The sequence below is a fragment of the Lontra canadensis genome, unplaced genomic scaffold (assembly GCF_010015895.1).
Source record: "Lontra canadensis isolate GAN:19392208 unplaced genomic scaffold, GSC_riverotter_1.0 scaffold18, whole genome shotgun sequence".
NCBI lineage: Eukaryota > Metazoa > Chordata > Mammalia > Carnivora > Mustelidae > Lontra > Lontra canadensis.
The window spans coordinates 22,893,379-22,915,496 of NW_022631012.1; the positions used below are offsets into that span (position 1 = coordinate 22,893,379).

The window sequence follows — 22,118 nt, forward strand, 5'->3', positions numbered from 1 at the left end:
ACCGCCTCGTCTCTCAGCACAGCCTCCCTGTTTTGCAAGCAGCATCTATCTGGGTCAGCCTGTTTGCTGTGCGTGCATAGTAACCAAATGTTGGCTACAGTTTGCTAGTTATAAAATATGTTAGCAAATTAGATAAAATAAACTAGCAGATTTAGGGGAATGTTTGTCAAAAATTCTCACTCTTAACAGCTAGAATAAGCTTATTCCTGGTTATAGAAGAAAATAAATACAGATTTCAGCAGAACTAGAGAGTTACCAAAAGGAATTTGAGTGGGTGCCTCCTGAGACTTGAAAGAACCTGAGCTGTCTACCTGGCTGAGTTATATCTGTGCTGAGTAAAAAAAAATTCCGTCTCTGTGAGAACAACATACAGATTTTATTAATATTCTTTCCTTTTGCCCTTCAGCAGACTGTCAGAGAGGTAGATACCATGATAGCTTTGGCCAGAGGGCTTTAAGGGAAGAGATTCTTGAAGAAAGGAATGTTCCAGAATTGTTTTTACTTGTGCTGTTTGGGGAATGTAAAACTGTCAGATTGGCAGGGATCATAACATCAGTGTTACCATTGATCTGATACCAGCTAGAAACCTGTAGCTAGGCAGCCCAGACTTAAAAACCTCCTGTGTGGGACACTGGAGTGGTACAGGCGGTAGAAGCATCCAAGTGTTGGTTTGTGTCAGGTCAGATCTCAGGGTTGTGAGATGGAGCCTGCATCAGCCTCCGCCCTCAGCGTGCTCTGCTCCGGAGTCCCTCTTCCTCTCCCTTGGTCCCTCCTCCCCCTTCGTTTGCTCACTCTCTAAAATAAATAAATCTTAAAAACAACAAAAAGCCTCCGGTATCCCCAAGAATTATGCACATTTTAAGCATGGTTAAAATTCTCTACCACAACCATACTAAGTGTAGTCCCCCCCCCACTATTTTTTTTGTACGAAATAATGCAGAAGGATCCTGTGTACCTATCACCAAGTTTTCCCAAGCAGTAATGACTGTAATACAGTAGTATACTCTCACAACCAGGAAACAGACAACCCCTTCCCTTTTTAAAGGACAGGTTTGCCAGTTGCCTCATCCTTATGATCCCATGGGGATGCTATGTGGCCACAGTAAATGATGACTACACCGAAATAAGAGAAGTAGTTTCTTAGGATAACCTGAAGACAGTCTGCTATTTTAATTCAGAGCTGTGTGAACTAGAGGATTCAGCAGAACAGCAGTATCGACATTGAATTATGCAAAAGTCACCCCCTTCCCTCTACTTCAAGTAATTTTCCTTTCAGTTCAACGCGGAGGAGTTTAGAAGGCAGATCTGGGCCCTCCACCCTCCCCTGCCTTCCCTTTAAACCACACCAGCTCAGGTTTTAGCTGCTTTATAACAGCAAGATTTCATTTACGATTTTGTTTGAAGAGGAATAAGGCTTGAGCCACATTATTTCATAGGCTGTGTTCAAGCTGCAGGCATCAGACTTAGTGGAGTGGGAAGTGACCGCATGAGTCATCATCAGTACGTTAGTTACTGTCCATCCAAATCCTATGGAGCCTTAATTTAAAAGAAAAATGGAACACATGCAAAAATTTTAACTTTGCAGGAAAAAATGTGCTAGAGAAAATATGTCTTGTGTAAGGTAGTTTCTTTCAATTTAGTAATTAAAATCTGGTAATACCGGAAGGAAACATACTAACATTTTTTATGTCTTCACTTGACAGTTTTAATAGATAAAGACCAGAGTCCAAAGTGGAGACCAGCTGATCTAAAAGAAGTTACTGATGAAGATTTGAATAATTACTTTAAGTCTCTGGGAAGTAACGATTTGAAATTCTAAGGTGACTAGATTTTTAAGGTATTATTTTGCAGCACATGTTGGCAAACTATAGTACATGGGCCAGATCCGGCCTGCTGCCTGTTGCTGAGTTTTCCACAAGCTAAGAATGTTTTCTGCATTTTTAAATGGCTGAGGAAAAATAAATCAACTACTAATATGTCATGACATGTGAAAGTTACATGCAATTTCATATCTGTGCTCATAAGTAAATATTGACTGGCGTGTCACTGCACTGGGCTGTTAACCTGTTGTCTGCGGCTGCTTTGAGTAGTGCAACAGACACCTTAAGTCCTACAAAGCCTAAAATACTTTCTGATCCTTTTCAGAAAATGTTTGCCAGCCCGTTTTATAAAAATGGGAAAATTAGAAGGTCTTAATATTTAATTGAAATGAGAACCTTATGTTTTGGTTTTGGGTAGTAGTTCTTATGTTGATTAAATAAACATATGTATAATTATTAACCCTGAAATTTTTTGGCTATTTTGTTAATGCTTCAGAGAATTTTCTGGATATATAAACCTGTTTTAAAGTAACTATGTTACTATAGAAGTGTTCCTTTTATAATATTAGAAATCTCTGGCAAAGCAAAAAGGTTTTTATGAGGTTGTCTCTGGTATTATTAACTCAGCTTTTGTCTTCCCTCAAGTTAACCAGAATCCTTCCCTATGGTGAAAGTGATGGGTTGTTTTGTAGGATTTGTTAGTCTGAAAGAATGAGGAATTAGGAAACTCCAATCTCTAAAATAGAGAACATTGCTTTTTACAATTTACATTAAACTTGGGCGTGATAAGTTATTTGCTGTTACATAGTATAAATCAGGAGGGGAAAAAAAAAAAAGGACTTTTTGTTCAGAATAGAAATACATTCCACAACTGTTGACAAAATAAGTTTTTCTTAAGGTACACAAGAAACTGCAGGGTGTTCCAGACTTGAGACATTAAAGTCAGGGTAAGAATAATCTTTAAAGGTCGGTTTATCATTTTTTTTGTGACTTAGAGTTTTCCCTTCATCCCAAACCATTCAGAAACTAAGAGAACTTCTGGTTTTTAAGAACAGAAAGTGGCAGAACTGAAAAAGACGTCAGAGGTCATATCCTGCACCCTTCTTATAGGTGAGGGAACTGCAATCTGGGAGTTGCTTTAAATTTTCTAAATATTTAACATGAAGCATTCCCCCCGCCCCCAACGCCAAAAGTCACAAACAGATTTAGAGTACAGATGGCATGGTAGTGGACATGTTTACATTAATATTCTTAAAGCTCTTAAATTGGACCTGAATGATCCAAGAGATTATTTCTGTCAGTGGAGTTTTATTCACTTCGTGTTCATTAGAAATGCAGAAAATGTTAAGCTCTTTATATCGAAAAACTTGACAGTACACAATATTGAAAGGCATTTGCTTTAATCAGAACTCAGCTAGTTCATGGCAACTAGACTTTTATTGTATGGTTAGAAAAAAATGCTTTCACAAAAATATTTGGAAAAATACCATTTCATAGCTAAGTCTTACAGGGAGGAGAATTAACAAAACTTGAGTTTTGCAAAGTAATATAGAGGGAGTACATCTGAGCTTGTGCCCACTGCTCCAAGGCAGGCATGTCCTGTCGGGCCCCACAAATACAGGATGAGGGCATTACGATGAAGCAAACAATATATATTTGTTGGAACTTTGTTTTTAACTCACTATTCCTTGACAGTATTGATCATATGTCTCTAACTTTGATTTCTAAAGCCATAGAATACAAAAGTACAGTTCCCTCTTCTCATAAAATGCCGGTGATATTAAGTGGGATAGGAGTGTCAGGCTAGCTCCTTCATTCAATGTGTCTGTTTTTAATACTAATAAGGCAGTTTGACACAAACTATTCCTATGGAACTAAGATCAGTTTTATCCCCTTAAATTGTGCTTTGAGTGCTAGTGACCTCGGGTAGTTTGCAAAGAACAGATAAGCGAGACAGATAAACAGAGTCCTCTCGGATCAGACGCTGGCAGCTGAAAGGGAACAACACAAGAGCCTGTCACCTGGGCAGGGGGACAGTGAAGCACTCTTGCGGGTCTCCGTGAGGGACCGGCACACTTCCTCTGGTCACCTACTGCCCTTGCAGTTGCCATCCAAGGTACCTGGTTACACTGGGCTCGTCTGCCCCTATCCTGGATGTTCTGAAGGGAAAAGATGCAGTGGTTGGGCACGTGCCAGTGTGGTAAAGAAAGGAACTTGCTACTGTGTCCCTTCCCTCAGCGAGAACACTGGAGTCTTGTTTTTGCCGTGTGTCTTCTGACAGAGCCTGATGTGAGTGCTGTTTCGTGGGCCCTCATTTTCCCGGTTTCCTTTCTTTTATAATTTGGCCACTATTCTTTGATTTGTGTTTGTGATGTCTAAGTCGGAACAAATGTTTCCCTTTCCAGTAGCTAACAATTCTCTCAGTCTTCTGTTTTACATGTTCCTTCCTTATCACATAGATCCTCCATTCTTTTACTGTTCATGAAAGTTCAAAATGAAGTAGATCCAGTATTTAGACACGAAGGTATGAAAGAAGTTATTCTATCAAAGAGGTTCTCATCCGTTCTTGTCATCAAGACCAAACTGTGTCTTGATGATTATCGGATGCAGCACTAATCTGTTTACCCGGTTCTTCTGCCTGCCCCTAGTTTGGTGTCTTGACTAACTCACTGATGATGCAAGCCTCGTGATTCCTTATCCATAGTTTGACATAACAGAGCATATATTTCCAAGATAATTCTATGTTGCAAGATCTATACTCTGTTAAAATGAGTCAGGAGACGGGGCGCCTGGGTGGCTCAGTGGGTTAAAGCCTCTGCCTTTGGCTCAGGTCATGATCCCAGGGTCCTGGGATCGAGCCCCACATCGGGCTCTCTGCTCTGCAGGGAGCCTGCTTCCCTCTCTCTATCTGCCTTCCTCTCTGCCTGCTTGTGATCTCTGTCAAATAAATAAAATCTTTTTAAAAAAAAGTCAGTAGTGAGGTGTTGGTACTTGGTGACAAAACCGTACTGCTATTGTGTCAGAGTGGCAACAGAGAATTCTTGCTAGATGTGGACCAGGCAGGCATCCCTGCTACACACCTGGGACATAGGGGCCCAGGCACAGGAAGAAGCTGAGGTTAAAATATTTATAAGAAAACTCAACAGTCTACATAGTACGTGTGCTGAAAAATTTTGTGTGGCTATGGCTTTGTGTTCTCACCCTAATACTGTATCTTTTAAATAGTAAATGACTTTGCAGCAAAAGTGGTCTGTTGTGAGATATAAAATGAATGAAAAATGGCAACATCTAGGCTTTTGTCTGAGTCATTTGTATACTCAAAAACCTAAATTTTTTTCACAAGCTCGAAAGATATTTTGCATTTTCAGAAAACTTTTGTTCCTTAGCTTTCGGACTTCAGATCTTTGTATTAACAAGGGTTGTGGTTTTTCTACTGTGTAAGTTTCTAGATTGCAAGTACAACTGTACAGTTCAAATCCTGGGAGTAGGTGAAATGAAAGTTGAAGGACCAGGTGTCCTTTGGTAACTAAAAGATGGCACATGACTCACTTCAAAGTACTCCCTTTGTCCACACAACAGGGAGAATTCATTCTTTGTGGGTTTCAAAGGATAGTTAAAATTAGAGGTAGCATTTCTGCTTGCTTACAAGGCCAAATACATATTTATCTCATTAAAAAGGTCACAGTCTTTTTCTGCCTTCCTTTAGCTGTCAGTGACAAGGGTCTGTTGAATCTTAGTAAAAGAATTTAATGCACACAGACTTAAGTAATTCCCTTTCCAACTAAACTCAGTGTGTAACAAATCTGGATGAAAAGACCATTCTAGAGACTGAGTCCCAGTTTTTCTGCAGGCTATGTTTTCTTAGTATCTTCTTCCACTCCCAGATCTGTTCCATTGATTTTAAACAGTACTTAATTCTTGGGAAGAAAAAAATTCCCCAAAAAGTTAGCCAAATTTAAGAAAATAGTATATGTCTGGAAATGCCTTATGGGCATCGTTACCATAAAAAAAAAAAAATACATGAGTACTCTCTTCCAAGGAGTGTTTGATCTTCTGTTTAGTCTCATGCATAGACTGGTCCCACAGTAATCTCAATGGGACTTGCCCCATTAGTCAATAATAAAGATGGGAAGGAGTGCCCATTACACCAACTCTCTACATCTTTGAGACAGTAAAACTTCATATATCTGCAGCACTGAGAACAGGCTCTGCTTTCTACCTTGAGTAGGACTCCCGTTATTTTAATATTTTGGTGTTTGTAAAAATTCTTGTTTTGTTATATCACTGGGCTGCTTAATTCAATGCCATAAACATTGTCATGACTTCTGTAAATTGTATCCTGTTCAGGTTGTGTGAAGTCTTGAGTTCTATAATAACAGCTATGGTTAGTTAAGGACCTGAGGTTGAAGGTGGTTAAGGACAGGTTTCAAGGTGGACTTCTACAGGGGGTGCTTTCTACTGTAGGGATCCTTGACATAAATGGCTTTGACAAAGACCCGCTAGTATTTACCATGGCTTAAGTGCAAGTTCTTTGCCAAGACATCTGAAAAATCCTTTTCATAACTTGTTTGTGTGTGTAAATTAACAAATAGTTATTTTAAAAGGAGCGTCTTTAAAATAACCATTTGATTTCTTTGGTGCTACTACTAGTGCTCAGGAAGGAAGTGGTACGGCACACAGCTGACTACTGTGGTGCGGGCCCTGTGCTTAGCCCTTTAAAATGACTCCAACCCAAGACCAAGCAGCAAGAATTTGCTGTTAACATAAAAGTGTTTATCACGTGTCATGTTAGGTACTCCTGTATACTCTTGATACTATCATGGACTTTTTTTTCCTCCATCCTGATGGAGTGATTTGTATTTATTCACACCAGTTTTTGCTATTATTTCATGTATTTAAACTAGCACCAACTTCCTCCACAATTCTAGAAAGTTATCCTCAGCGTCCTACGGCGTCAGGGCCCCTCACTCTCAATGTACGGGATGTCCTCGTACTTCATGTTGTTGCCCGCCCACTGCTGCAGGGCGTCACTGAGGATTTCCTGCGACAGGCGGTGTGCAAACTCGAAGACCACAGTTTCAGGCCCTCGTGGTTCCTTCACTTCCTCGTCAGCATTAACTGGAGCGGGCATCCTCGGTAGAAATCGCTCTTCAGGCATAAAGCTTTCTTCACTTGCATGTTGCTTCTCACTCTCAAATGTGGTCGGAAATGGGAAAGTTTGCTTTGATTTCATGCAGCCCATGTTATTTAGAGCGCTGAGTGAAGAGAAGCAGTAGCGAAGACTACTTCAGCAGCATCTCTGGAAAACACTGGGCTTGTCCACGTGAAACTGACCAGAGCTTTTCCTTTCCAGGCACTTCAGAAATCAGTGTTTGTTCTTGCCAGTCTTCACCTGTAGTGTTTATCTGTGAAAAGAAAAGTTTCATTTTGAAGCTACCAATTGCAAAATACTGTGTAATTAGGTAGCATGTAGAGACTGTCCCTTTACCACTTTGGCCACTTGTGAGGTAAGAATAGCTTTATCTTATCAATAGAAAGAAAACTCAGTAAAGTTGGCAATTTACAAAATAGGAAAATATTTTTTCAAGGTCTGGAAAATTTTATAAATCTAAAAGTTTAACTTTTGCTAGCCTAGATTTATTTATGTATACCAGGGTTCAGCAAACTAGCCTTTGGCTCAAATACTAGCTGCCTGTTTTTCTAAATTGAGTTTATTAGAACACAGCCATGCTGTTTGTATGTTGGCTCTGGCTAATTTCATGCTGCGTTGCAGAGATGAGTGGTTTCGATGGAGACCATGTGTCCTGAAATTCCTGAAATAATCACTATCTGGCCCTTTATAGAAAATGTTTGCCGCCTCTGATCTGTCCTGTTGAAGGAAACAAGCATATAAAACATTTGCTCCTGCCTCAAACCTCGTGAGCCTACACGTTCTTGGGCTGTTATAAGAGTCTGGCTCTGTCCCCTGGTTAGATGTTTACAACTAAAGAGACAGAATAACAGCCTTGAGGCAACACAAGTTAGATGTGGCAAAGCCACCTCTAGATGTTCCCTATGAAACTACAGGAAAAGTTCAGATTAAAGTAGGTTAAAGGTTTCCTCCCTAAAATGTCTCACTCTTGTTTGATGTCTGGCCAGAAAGTAGGCTGCAGGGTTCATGATGTGCTTCGCAACTGGCTGCTGTTACTGAATGAACATCTCTTAACATAGGACCTCCGGGTAGCTAAGTACAAAGCAACTTCGCTGGAGGGAGTCTAGCCATGAGAAAGCACAGGCAAAGTCTCTGCAACACTATGGACCAAAACGACGGAGCTCTGGAAAAGTTGATAAAATCAAACTCAGTTGACTTACTTCTGAAACAAAACTACTGATCTAAAGGACATTATTTTTATTAAACAATGTCTGCTTTTAGTAAATATACACGTAATAAGGTATAGAACTAAATATATAAAAGGTAGCACAAAGGTCAACAGATCATGGGGTGGAGAGATTTTTTTTTTTTTTCCTTTTGAGTATTTCTTGAATTAATCTCTTGACTGTATTACTAATGATTGGAAAATTGTTGCTTTAATATAGATCCTAAATTTGGAAGAAAAAAAAAAGATTTAAATGCATGGTAGTTTTTAAGTCGTTTATAATAAGTCCAGAAAAGGGGACTTTTGCTATTTGACAATATTTAGATTTCTATAAAATCTACCCAAGTTCTCCCATACGACTACCCGTTATAAGGACATATGGTTGGGAAGTGGAAGAAATATAGTCCTCTCCTTTTAATTACCCTTAGTTTCATATACCTTGCCAAAGATGTATTTCAAAAATGGAGCAAGAGATGTGTCTAATGCTTGGTTTACTAGACAACTCCTTTAAGACAGGAACTGTCCTGATTGTACATCACCAAGGTATAATGGCTTACACAGTATCTGTTTTGTACTATGAGGAATGGTTAAGAGAATTGTACATAGTTAACCTGAAAATGATTATTCAGTAAATGTCTAATAAAAGGCAGTGAGTAAGCCAGCTGGTTGGCTCAGTCATTTAAAGTCTCCTTTCGGCTCAGGTCATGATCCCAGAGGCCTAGGATCAAATCCCACATGGGGCTACCTGCTTTGTGGGGAGGCTGCTTCTCCCTCTGCCCCTCCACGCACTTTTTTTTTCTCTCTCAAAATCTTTTTTTTTTTTTTTTAAACAATGAGTAGAGTCAACATGATATTCTGTTTTCTAGGATCTTTGGTTTTGCAAAAGCAGCTTTCAAAGTAGTACCAGATTTACCCTCACCAAAATGACTTTAAACCTGGACAAAATATATCTGAACAACAGCAGAGGACTGTGATCCTCAAGAGAAGGGAAACACAGAATGTTAAACTCCACAGTTCAGCATCCTGCCTGGAAACATCTTTGAGCATTATCTCAGGGAGGTTGGGCTCGAGCAGAGTGGCAGTCCTGCTGAGTTGAAGAGGTTGGAATCCTGAAGGTAGATGAAATTTCAAGAGACGAGGGAGCTGTGGGGAGAGGCAGAAATGGGGTCTTTCATTTGATGGGGTCTCTTCAAGATCACCTGTCTGAGGACTTAATACGTGCACATACAGGAAGAGGATTTGCAAGATTTATCATACGTCAGTGCTGTAGAACCTCGGTGGAGAAACCTCACAGAAGCCTTAGGAGGCAGGTGTGAATCCTAGAGCAGGGTTGACAAACTTTCTTAAAGGGCTAGGTAGCACAGAATTTAGGTTTGTAAGCCGTATGGTCTATATCACAACTCTGCAGTTCTGCTGTTGTAGTGCAGAAGTAGCCATACAGGGGTGCCTGGATGGTCAGTCAGTTAAGTGTCTGACTCTTGATTTCAGCTAAGATCATGATCTCAGGGTTGTGAGGTCAAGCCCTTGTTTGGGCTCTGCATGACATAGAGCCTGCTTAAGAGATTCTTTCTTCTTCTGCCTTTCTCCCAATTTGCGCATACACACTCACTTTCCAAAACAAAACAAAACCCTAGACAATATGTAAACAAGTAGGCAGTGTCTGTGTTCCAATAAAACCTCACAAAAACAGGCTAGCTAGCCATAGGCCATATTGGACTAAGTTCAAACAAAGAATAAAACAATACCATTTAAAGGAAGATGACATAATCCAGACTCCTATCCATAATGTCCATCCTAGAATAAAAAACTACTTGGTATGCAAAGCAGGAAAATGCCCCATGTCCAAGAAAAAAGTTACTAGAAATAGACCCCAAAATGACCCATCATTTGGTAGTTAACTAAATAGAACTATAGAGCTGCTTATGTTCAAGGACATAAAGGAAAAATGATCATAAAGACTGAACAAGTAGAGAATCTCAGCAATGGAAAGCGTAAAGAAAAAAGTAAACTCAAGAACTAAAATGAAACTCATTTGTATGAGCTATTGAATACTTAAGGATTAATGAATATACATCTATAGATCTGTCCAATCTGAAAAATGGGGAAAAGATAAAGTATGTCTTAAGAACAGTAAGGATTTAGACACATTGAACCCAGAGAACAACGGGAAATGAAGAATATACAAAGAAAGAAGAAAATGGGACAATTAGAAAACAGTAAAGTGACTGACTTAAGTCTTTACATATCAAAAATTTAGAAGGAAATGGACTAAAAATTTCAGCTTAAAGGCAAGCTACTTAAAAAGTAAAATTCAAGCCACACAAACATAGTCAACAGATCTTTGACAAAGGAGCAAAGGTGATACAGTGGAACAAAGAGTCTTTTTAACATGTGCTGAAACAGCTGTGTAGCCTCATGTTAAAAAAACCTAGACACAAACCTATACCCTTCACAAAAATGAACGCGAAATGGATCAGACCTAAGTGTAAAACATGAAACTATAAGACTCCTAGAAGATAGCATTTAGGAGTTAAATCTAGATAAATCTAGAGGACCTTGCACTTGGCAATCACCTTTGAGATAACAATACCAAAAGGCATAATCCATGAAATAATTGAGAATTGTTTAAAAACTTGGCTTCACAGAAGACACTGTTAAAAACTTTGTCTTCATCATGTTAAAAACTTTGGCTTCATGGAAGACACTGTCAAGACAACAAAAAGCTACAGACTGAGAGAAGATATTTACAAATTACCTACAACGTACAAAGAACTCTTAAAACTTAACCTGATTTAAAAATGGGCAACAGATTTAAACAGATGCCTCACCAAAGAAGACATGCAGATGTCAAATAAACATATGAAAAGATATTCAACATTCTACCTTAGGGAACAAATTAAAACACTGAGATACTATTATAACTTGTGGAAACAGTGAAAATTCAAACACTGATGACATCAAATACAAGGATGGGGAACAACAGGAACTCATTCATTGCTGGGGAGAATGCAAAATAGTACAGCCACTTTGGAAGTAAGAGTGGAGTTTCTTACCAAACTAAACCTAATCTTACCATATGAACCAGTAGTCACACTCCTTGTTATTTACTCAAATGAATTGAAAAATTGTGTCCACACCAAAGTCAACATATGGATGTTTATAGTAGTTTTGTTCTTAATTGCCAAAAGTTGGAAGCATCCAAAATGTCCTTCAGGTGAATGGATAAACAGGGGTATATCCAGGCAATGGAATATTATTAGGGGCTAAAAAGAAGTGAGTTAATAAGCCATGGAAAGGAAAGGAGGAAGCTTAAGTGCTTATTACTAAGTTAAGCCAATCTTTCCAACTCTCTGATATTTTGGAAAGGGTAAAACAAAGCAATAGTAAAAAGTCCACTGGTGGTTGCCAGGGGTGAGAGAGGAGGGAGGGTTGAATAGGTGAAACACAGAGCATTTGTAGGGCAGTGGACTACTCCATATGATACTACAACGGTGGATACCTACCATTATACATTTGTCAAAATCCATAGAAAGTATAACAAAGAGTGAATCTTAATGTAACTATGGACTTGGAGTGATGGCATGTTAATGTAACAAATGTACCGTTCTGGAGTGTGATATTGATAGTAGGTGAGGCTATATGTGTTGAGGGTGGGGATGCAGGGGCTCTCTATTGCCTGCTCAATTTTGCTGTGACCCTAAAACTGCTCTAAAAAATAAGGTCTTTTAAAAATCCAACTATATATGTTACCTGTAAGAGAGGTCCTTTTATAAAGGTTGCAAGCAAGGGGGTTAGAACGGATACACCTGGCAAATAGGGAAGCATAAAAAATACTACTGACATTCAGACAAAGTAGACTTCAAGACCAGGGGGATTACCAGATATACAGAGGCATATTGTATGTGTCAATGAGGAAGACATGACAGTCATAAATGTATATGTAACTATTAACAGAGTTTGAAAGTAGAGAACTCAAGGGAGAAATGAACATTGCTCTCAGTAACTGATAGACTATCCAAAGGAAAAAACAAGGAATTCAAGTTTTGAACAACATTAGGATTAAAAACTACATGGTGGTCTCAAAAAATGTCAAAACCTTGAAAGCTTTATCTTCCAACCGTTAGAGTTAAATTAGAAATAAGTGGCAATAAAAAAAAAAAAAAAAAACAGAAAAGCCCCCCAGTACTTGAAAACTATCACATTTCTGAATAAACCATGGGACACAGAAGAAATTATAAGGAAATTAAAATGTTTTCAACTAAATAGAAACCATAACATAACAAAATTTTTGAAATGCACCACAAAAACTTAGAGGGAAATTAATGGGATTTCAAATGCTTGTAGCAAAAAGGTTTAGTCTAAACCCATGATCTAAGCTTTTACCATAAGCTAGAAAAAGAAAAGTAAACCCAAAGTAAGTAGAAGGAAATAAAATGGATAAGAACAGAAGTCCATGAAAGCAAAAAGGGCAAACATGGAGAAAAGCAATGGAACCAATGCTAGTTTTTAAAAAGATTTAATAAAATAGGTAAGTCTCTAGTCTGATCAAGAAAAATGATAGGACACACATTGCCAAGATGTATGTAAGAAAAGAGACATTAGTACAGATGCTATGTACGAGACCAACATGGGAATACATGAACTTTTTATCAATACCAAATGACCAAAACTAGCACAAAAGAAAATAGTCTTTATCATTTAGCCCTTTGTCAATTAAAGAAATTGGATTTGTAATTTAAATCTTTCCAAAAAAGAAACCTCCAGTCCCAAGTTGCTAGCTAGAGCTCTAAATTCTTTCAAACACTCCAGGAAAGAATACTAGTCTTAAGCTCTTCAGAAAACAGAGAAAACACCTAAATTTATTCTGTGTCGTGTCAGGATTACACTGTCACCAGAAGCTAAGACACTTGAAATGGGGGGGGGGGGGACAACTCTACAAGCCAGTAATCCTCAGGAACATAGACATAGATCATTTTTTTTTTAAAATGGCAAACTGACTTCCTATATAAAATGGTTACTACATCATGACCAAGTGGGATTTATACCAGGAATGCAAGAAAGAATGTACCATTCAAAAGTCAAGAAATATATATTAACATAAAAAAGATTACCATAGCTAGATAATGCTAACAATAAATGCAGAAAAAACATCTGGTAATACCATTAGCACCATTCATGATAAGAATTCTCAGCAAACTAGCAATAGGAATTTCCTCAAACTAATGTTATCTTTAATGGTAAAAGACCAATAATTTTTCTATGATAGGAACAAGTCAGCAATGTTCATTCTCATGATTGCTGTTAATGTTGCATTAGGGGGAGGGAAGAAATCCAAAGACTATCAGGAAGAGAAAGGAAATTGCCTTTATTTGCGATGTCATGATTGTGTATGTAGAAAATCCTAAGGATTATGTATATGTACAAAAAATTAGAATATTTTAGCAAAGTCTTAAGATCTAAAACTGATATACAAAAATCAACCCTTTATACTTAGTGAATAATTGAAAGATGAAATTAATGCCACTTACAATTGGGTGAAAAGTATAAACAGGGATAAATGTAACAAAATAGATGAAAGAACTACATTGTATATTGTGTATTTGTGTATTTGTATGAATAATACAAATTGTTACTGAGAAAATCTAAATAGAAATGAAGTGCTTATGATATCAAAGACAATATTTTTAAGGTGTCACTGCTCCCCAAAATGATGCACATATATTTCTAGGTATTCATTTAAGACAGATTGAAAGATGTCAGCAAAAAAAAAAAAAAAAAAAAAAAAAAAAAAAAGCATTTGCATAATAACGTCCACTGAAGCTTTATTCACAGCAGTCAAAGCTGAAAAAAACTGAAATGTCCATCTGTGGGCTTAATGGTTAAGCAAATTTGGGATCTCCATGAAATGGAATACTAGTTGACAGTAAAAAAGAATACAACAATATGGGTGAGTCTCAGAAATATGTTGAGCCAGATACAAAAGGCTGATCATCATATTTCTATGAATTTTAAGAATGGAATATTAATCCCATGAATGGACGCCATAAGTGATCTCTTTGGGTAAGGGCTGCTTGGAAGGAGGCATGAAAGAATTTTCTGAGTAATGGGAATGTACATCTTGATTAGAGTGTTGATTACATGGATATTTGCACTTGTCAGAATTTGTTAGATTGTACTCTGTTATTTTACTCCAATTTTTACTTCAATAAAATATATGTAACAGTTTTTGAGAATATCCTGGGAGACCTAAATCCAGCAGACTGATATATTTATACCTGAAAAGGGCTGCCTGCTTGAATCAGCCTAAAATTCTAGCTCTTAAAGTGGTGGGGCAGCGTCCAAAGCACAGACTAGCCCATGTATGATTCCTATGCTAGGCACGTGGTTTCCTTTGTTCTTATCCTGGCCTGAATTAGCCCAAACTGAGTGGTCATATTTATCACCTACAGAAGAGCAAGAAGCCACCTTCTACACACCATTGCCAGTTCAAGGGCTTTATCCAGTTCTTACTTCCTTTGGGAACTTGGGGAGTGCTTTGGGTTGGAATAATGTCAATAAAAGAGAAATCAATTTGGAAATGTGCAGGCCTTTTTTCTTAACAGTATTGTTCCTGAAGTAGTAGCTAAAGGGGTGGAGTGGGGAGAGGGATATATAACTTTACCAAAAGAACTAGATTAAAGAGTGTAGTAAGGGACAGAATATTACTAGTTTGAGCACATCTCTTAATGGTCTGTAGGACCTCAAAGTACTTGGTAAGATATTTATGTCCTAACTTTCAGCTAGTTTAGCCGTAGTGCTTCTGTCAATATTAGAAGACTGCTGTTCTGTAGTTGCTCTTCACTGCAATTTACTAATTATGTTTACCATCTCCTTCTTCCCAACTCATAGATGAAATGGCAAACAGGCATTATATCCCCTTGCAGAGGAAACTGACTCAGAGAGGTCACATGGCAACTAATCATGGAACTTCCATCCCTAATTCAGTCTCCTCTTGGATTAACAGTTGCTCCAACAATACCTTATCCAGTCATAGCTTCTGTTTTTAAGTATTAAATATCCTCTTGAATTTATAGAACTTCATTGAATTATATTCAAAACTTGAATTACAGAACTAGTTTTGAAGTGGATTCTTTTTTTTTTTTTTTAAGATTTATTTATTTGACAGAGAGAGAGACAGCGAGAAAGGGAATACAAGGTGGGGAGTAGGAGAGGGAGAAGCAGGCTTTCCAGAGAGAAGGGAGCCCGATGCGGGGATCAATCCCAGGACCCTGGAATCATGAACTGAGCCTAAGGCAGACGCTTAACGACTGAGCCACCCAGGTGCCCCTGAAGTGGATTCTTGCCAATAAAAGACCAACCTGCTTCCTTTCCAGGATCTTATTGCTTTGCTCATTGACCCAGTCCTTGGCCTGGTCTCCATGAGCAAGGACATTATGGCCCAGAGCTTCCCAGTTTCCCAAACAGACCACCACCCTAGGACTAGCTGTCAACTCTGGCTTTCAGGTCCTGTCTTGGGTAAAATGATATATTCATGTCATTGGGTAATCAGCTGATCAATAACTAATCGAATTGCTCATCACATCCTCAGAGAAGATGCAGCTGCCCATATAGAATGGCTTTGGTAAACTGCCCTACATTTTGCTTAATCGGATTTTAGTTCTGCCGCTTCTATCCCACAAGTCTCCTGAGGTTCATCATGAGTAAGGAAGTATGATCCTTAAAGGAAAGTCAGAGCCAAAACCAAAAAATTTTTGCTACTAACGTTTATAGTAGCTATTCAAATACTTGATGGACATCTTAAAACACAATTATAATTAAAGAATAAGTCTTGTATGATTTTCATCTCCCTATTTTAATAAGTTAGTTGAGTCACAACAGAAAATTTCAACAGTGTTATTAATACAAGTCAGTAGTTTAGCAGATCATACAATTAACTTTCTTAGGATAGCATATGGGATCAGCTGTCATAAGTTAATTTTAAGACTATGTCATTCATCTGTCTGGTTGGGAAGTTACTATGACTATCAGCTGAAGGCATAATACAATAAATGCTGGATATTAAACAAAGAATTTTAGCTCTTATCATTTTAACTGGATGACTACTGAAATGTAAAATGTCTTAAAAATACAATTTTCAAAACTGAGCCAAGAAATAAACCCATACTATTTGGCCAGTTAATCTATGACAAAGGAGGCAAGAATACGCAATGGGGAAACTGGACAGCTACACGCAAAAGAATGAAAGTGTACCACTTTCTCACACCCTATACAGAAATAAACCCAAAATAGATTAAAGATCTAAATGTGAGACCTATAAACCTAAAACTCCTAGAAGAAAACATAGGCAGTAATCTTTTTTTTTTTAAAGATTTATTTATTTTTAGAGAGGGAGAGAGAGAGTGAGGAGGAGGTGCAAAGGGAGAGAGAATCTTAAGCAGACTCTGTGCTGAGCACAGAACCCAACACAGGGGTTGACTAGACACTTAACCCCTGCACCACCCAGGCATCCTTGCAGTAATCTCTTTGACATCAGCTGTAGAAACATTTTTTAGGTAGGTCTCCTCAGACAAGGGAAACAAAAGCAAAACTAAACTATTGGGACTATATCAGAATAAAACGCTTTTGCACAGCAAAATGCAAAGGCAACCTACTGAACGGGTGAAGATTTTGCAAATGATATATCTGAAAAGGGGCTAACATCCAAAATATATAAAGAACTTCTATGACCCAACACAAACAATATGACTTTAAAAATGGGCAGATGACCTGAAGAGACATTTTTTTCAAAGAAGACCTACACATGGCCAACAGACACATGAAATGATGCTCAACATCATTAATCATCAGAGAAATGCATATTGAAACCATGAGATATCACCATATACCTCTCAGAATGGCTAATATAAAAAAATAAATAATAAATGTTGGTGAAGATGTGGAGAAAGAGGAACCCCTGTGTGCTGTTGGGAATGCAAACTGGTGCAACCACTGTGGAAAACAACATGACAGTTTCTAAAAAGTTAAAAATAGAAATATCACATGATCCAGTAATTTAGCCAAAGGATATGGAAACACTAATTGGGAAAGATATATGCACCCCTATGTTACTGCAGCAGTATTTACAACAACCAAGATATGGAAGCAACCCAAGTCCATCAGTAGATGAATGGAAAAAGATGATGTGACGTATGTGTACACACACAGACACAATGGAATACTATTCAGCCATAAAGAGAAATGAGATCTTGGCATTTGCAACAACGTGGGTAGACCTAGAGGGTATATGTTAAGTGAAATAAGTCAGAGAAGGGTAAGTACTGTATGATGTCACTTATATGTGAAACTTAAAAACAAATGAACAAAGAAACAAAAAACAGACTCCGAAAATCAAAGAACAAATTGGTGGTTGCCTGAGGAAAGATGAAGGGAGGATGGGTGAAACAATAAAGGGCATTAAGAGGTACAGACTTCACGGGTGCCTGAGTGGCTCAGTGGCCACCTGAGCACCTGAGCCTCTGCCTTTGGCTCAGGTCATGATCCCAGGGTCCTGGAATCAAGGCCCACATCAGGCTCTCTGCTCGGCAGGGAGCCTGCTTCCTCCTCTCTCTCTGCCTGCCTCTCCACCTACTTGTGATCTCTGCCTGTCAAACAAATTAAAAAAAAAAAAAAGGTACAGACTTCCAATGATAAGTCATGGAGATGAAAAGTACAGCATAGGAGATGTAGTCGTTAATATACACTTAATATACACATCAATCTACAGTTATGATAAGCACTGAGTAATGTGTAGAATTACTGAATATGTTGTACACCTGAAACTGATATAACATTGTATGTTAATCATACTTCAATAAAAATACTGAAAATCCATTTCTTTTATACTTTATAATCTTAACATACACAAAGAGTGGGGCGCCTGGGTGGCTCAGTTGGTTAAGTGTCTGCTTTGGCTTGGGACATGATCTCAGGGTCCTGGGATTAGTCTTGCGTGTGGCTTCCTGCTCAGTGGGCAGCCTGCTTCTCTGCCTCTGCCCCTCCCCCACTTAAGCACACACACATTTTCTCTGTCAAATAAAATCTTTAAAAAAATAATAATAACTGCCAATATGGGCGTCTGGGTGGTTAAGCATCGGACTCTTGATTTTGACTCAGGTTATGATCTCAGGGTCGTAAGATGCAGTCCCCTGTCTCCACTCAGTGCAGAGTCTGCTTGAGATATCTCTCCTTCTGCCCCTCCCCACAGTTGTGCACAAACTCTTTAAGTATAAATGAGCAAACAAATAAGCAAATAAATGAATAAAATTTTTTTTAAATGACTGGGAGCAAGATGGTGGAGGAGTAGGAGACTTAAATATCATCAGGTCCCAGGAGTTCAGCTAGATACTTACCGAACCATCCTGAACACCTACAAACCCAACAGGAGATCAAAAAGAAGAAATGGAGCAATTTTAGGAACAGAAAAGCGACCAATTTCCAGAAGGCAGGACATGCGGAGAAGTGAATCTGAGCTGACCTATGGGAAAAGAGACAGCGGGAGGAGGGGCCAGCTCCCCGCAAGCGGTGGAACAGCAGAGCACAAAATTGGAACTTTTAGAAGTCTGCTCCACTAAGGGACATTGCTCCAGAGGTGAAGCGGGGGTTGGAGCCCTCTCGGGGACAGTGGTCTCAGGTCCTTTGTGGTGACAGAATGACCGAGTTGCTTGAGTGTGGCAGAGCTCCCACGTATCAGAGTGGGGAAGCCGGTTGCAGAGACTGAGCAGAGGAGTGGGCTCTCAGCTCAGAGTTGCCATAAACTGTGATCCCTGGCACAGTTGGGCCACTACTCTTTGAGCAGGGACCCAAGTGGCAGATCTGGGAGACTCACCTTCCTTCCCCAGGAGGAGAAGCGTGGGAGCATGCTGCAGGAATCTGCTGGGTTTAGAGACTCCAAATGGGGCCATGTGCCAGAAATAGAAATGCTTGGTCACAGGCTGGGTGAACATGAGGTGCAGCCGGAGACCAGGGAAGAAGGAGTGATTAACTGCTTTTCTCTGAGGGTGCACTGAGGAGTGGGGTCCCAAGCTCTTGGTTCCTCTAGGTCAGAGATTGGGAGGCTGCCATCTTCATTCCTGTCCTCCAAAGCTGTATGGAAAGTATTCAGGGAACAAAAGCTCCCAAGACCAAAACTGAGCGGATCACTTAGCCTGGTCCCTGGCAAGGGCAGTGCAATTCTGCCTCGGGCAAAGACATTTGAGAATCACTGTAACAGGCCCCTCCCAGAGATAATCAACAAGAACATCCAGCCAAGACCAGGTTCACAGATCAATGAGCAATGGAAAACTTCAAAGCTATGGGTATATACCACATAGAATTCATGGCTTTTATTTCCCATGATTCTTCAGTCTTTCAAAGTTAAATTATTTTTAGTTTTTTTTAATTCTATTTTTATATTTTTCCTCTTTTCTATTTTAATGTTTTTTAACTATTTTATCAATACCTTTAAAAAAATCTTTTAAAATTTTCATTGTTATAGTCATATTCTATCCCTTCATTGTATTTGACCATATTTTTTGTAGACATATAGGTTTTTCTTTCTTTAAAATTTTGGGATATACTTTCTTCTAATAAATCAAAATATACCCTAAATCTATGCATGGCTTTATTGTAGTCTCCAGCGTGATCATTCTTTTCTTTGTTTTTATTTTTTCAAACAACTTCTTATATTATCAATTCTTTTTCTTAGAATCTTTTAAAATTTTCATCCTTACAGTCATATTTCATCCCTTCATCGTGTTTACCCTTATTTTTGTATGTATGTTTTTCTTTCTTTAAAATTTTGAGAGGCAGTTTCTTCTACTAGACCAAAATACACCCAAAATAAAGTGTGTGGCTCTGTTCTATTCACCAGTGTAATACACACACACACACACACACACCCATAAACACACACACACACACACACGTGTGTGTGTGTGTGTGTGTGTGTGTGTGTGTGTGTGTTTGTTTGTTTTCTTTTTTTCCCTCCTTTCTTCTCCCCAGTTTTGGGTCTCTTCTGATTTGGTTACAGTATATTTTTCTGGGTCATTGCTACCCTTTAGTATTTAGTCCTCTCATTCATCTATTCTTATCTGGATAAAATGACTAGGCAGAAAAACTCACCTCAAAAAAAAACAAAAACAAAACAAAACAAGCAAAAAAAAAAGAGGCAGAACAAGAGGCTAGGGACCTAATCAATACAGACATTAGTAATATGTCAGAACTAGAGTTCAGAGAAATGATTATCAAGATGCTAGCTGGGCTCAAAGAAAGCATGGAAGATACTAGAGAATCCCTTTCTGGAGAAATAAAAGAACTAAAATCTAAGCTGAAATTAAAAAAGCTATTAATGAGGTGCAATAACAAATGGAGGCTCTTACTGCTAGGATAAATGATGCAGAACAGAGAATTAGTGATATAGAAGACCAAATGATGGAGAATAAAGAAGCTGAGAAAAAGAGACAACTACTGAACCATGGGGGAGAATTCTAGAGATAACTGATACCATAAGATGAAACAATATTAGAATAATTGAGATCTCAGAAGAAAAACGGGGTGGATACAGAAGGTATAAAGGAGCAAATTATAGCAGAGAATTTCCCTAATTTGGTGAAGGGAAAAGGCATCAAAATCCGGGAGGCACAGAGAACCCCCCTCAAAATCAAGCACTAAACAAGAAAACTATGCAGCCAAGAATACTATATCCAGCTAGGCTGTTATCGAAAATAGAAGGAGAGATAAAAATCTTCCAGGACAAACAAAAACTAAAAGAATTTGTAAAACACCAAACCAGCCCTACAGGAAATATTGAAAGGGTCCTCTAAGCAAAGAGAGAGCCTAAAAGTAACAGACCAGAAAGGAACAGAGACAATATACAGTAACAGTCACCTTACAGGCAATACAATGGCACTAAATTCATATCTTTCAATAGTTACCCTGAATGTAAATGGGCTAAATACCCCAATTAAAAGACACAGGGTATTGCAATGGATTTAAAAAAAAAAAAAAAGACCCATCAATATGCTATCTGCAAGAAATTCATTTTAGACCCAAAGTCACCTCCAGATTTAAAGTGAGGGGTGGAAAAACAATTTACCATGCTAATGGACATCAAAAGAAAGCTGAGGTGGCAATCCTTATATCAGATCAATTAGATTTTAAGCCAAAGACTATAATAAGAGATAAGGAAGGACACTATATCATACTTGAAGGGTCTGTCCAACAAGATCTAACATTTTAAATATCTATGCCCCTAACAGGGAAGCAGCTAACTATATAAACCAGTTAATAACAAAATCAAAGAAACACATCAACAATAATACAATAATAGTAGGGGACTTTAACACCACCCTCACTGAAATGGATAGGTCATCCAAGCAAAAGATCAACAAGGAAATAAAGGCTTTAAATGACACACTGGACCAGATGGACATCACAGACATATTTATAACATTCCATCCCAAAGCAACAGAATACACATTCTTCTCTAATGCACATGGAACATTTTCCAGAATAGATCACATCCTGGGTCTCAAATCAGGTCTCAACTGGTACCAAAAGATTGGGATCATTCCCTGCACATTTTCAGACCACAATGCTTTGAAACTGGAACTCAACCACAAGAGGAAATTTGGAAAAAACTCAAATACATGTAGGCTAAAGAGCATCCTACTAGTGAATGAATGTGTTAATGAGGAAATTAAAGAAGAATTTAAAAAAATTCATGGAAACAAATGAAGATGAAAACACAACTGTTCAAAATCTTTGGGACACAGCAAAGGCTGTCCTAAGAAGAAAGCATATAACAATACAAGCCTTTCTCAAGAAACAAGAAAGGTCTGAAGTACACAACCTATAGGAGCTGGAGAAAGAACAGCAAAGAAAGCCAAACCCAGCAGGAAAAGAGAAATAATAAAGATCAGAGCGG

The 22,118-nt window shown here is 38.4% G+C and overlaps 2 protein-coding genes across 8 annotated transcripts in view; one reads left to right on the forward strand and one right to left on the reverse strand.

Moving 5' to 3' along the window:
* Positions 1-2,280, forward strand: part of HIBCH (3-hydroxyisobutyryl-CoA hydrolase) — a 94,295-nt gene extending 92,015 nt beyond the window's left edge. For both annotated transcript variants that reach the window (XM_032860231.1, XM_032860232.1), the window contains one exon: positions 1,704-2,280. In XM_032860231.1, coding sequence (XP_032716122.1) covers positions 1,704-1,819 — 116 coding nt within the window. In that variant the 3' untranslated portion in view covers positions 1,820-2,280. The remainder of the gene's footprint in view (positions 1-1,703) is intronic.
* Positions 2,281-6,450: 4,170 nt separating this feature from the next.
* CUNH2orf88 (chromosome unknown C2orf88 homolog) overlaps positions 6,451-22,118 on the reverse strand; it is a 60,774-nt gene continuing 45,106 nt past the window's right edge. For all 6 annotated transcript variants that reach the window (XM_032860234.1, XM_032860233.1, XM_032860235.1 and 3 more), the window contains one exon: positions 6,451-7,225. In XM_032860234.1, the coding sequence (XP_032716125.1) occupies positions 6,775-7,062 (288 nt within the window). In that variant the 5' untranslated portion in view covers positions 7,063-7,225 and the 3' untranslated portion in view covers positions 6,451-6,774. The remainder of the gene's footprint in view (positions 7,226-22,118) is intronic.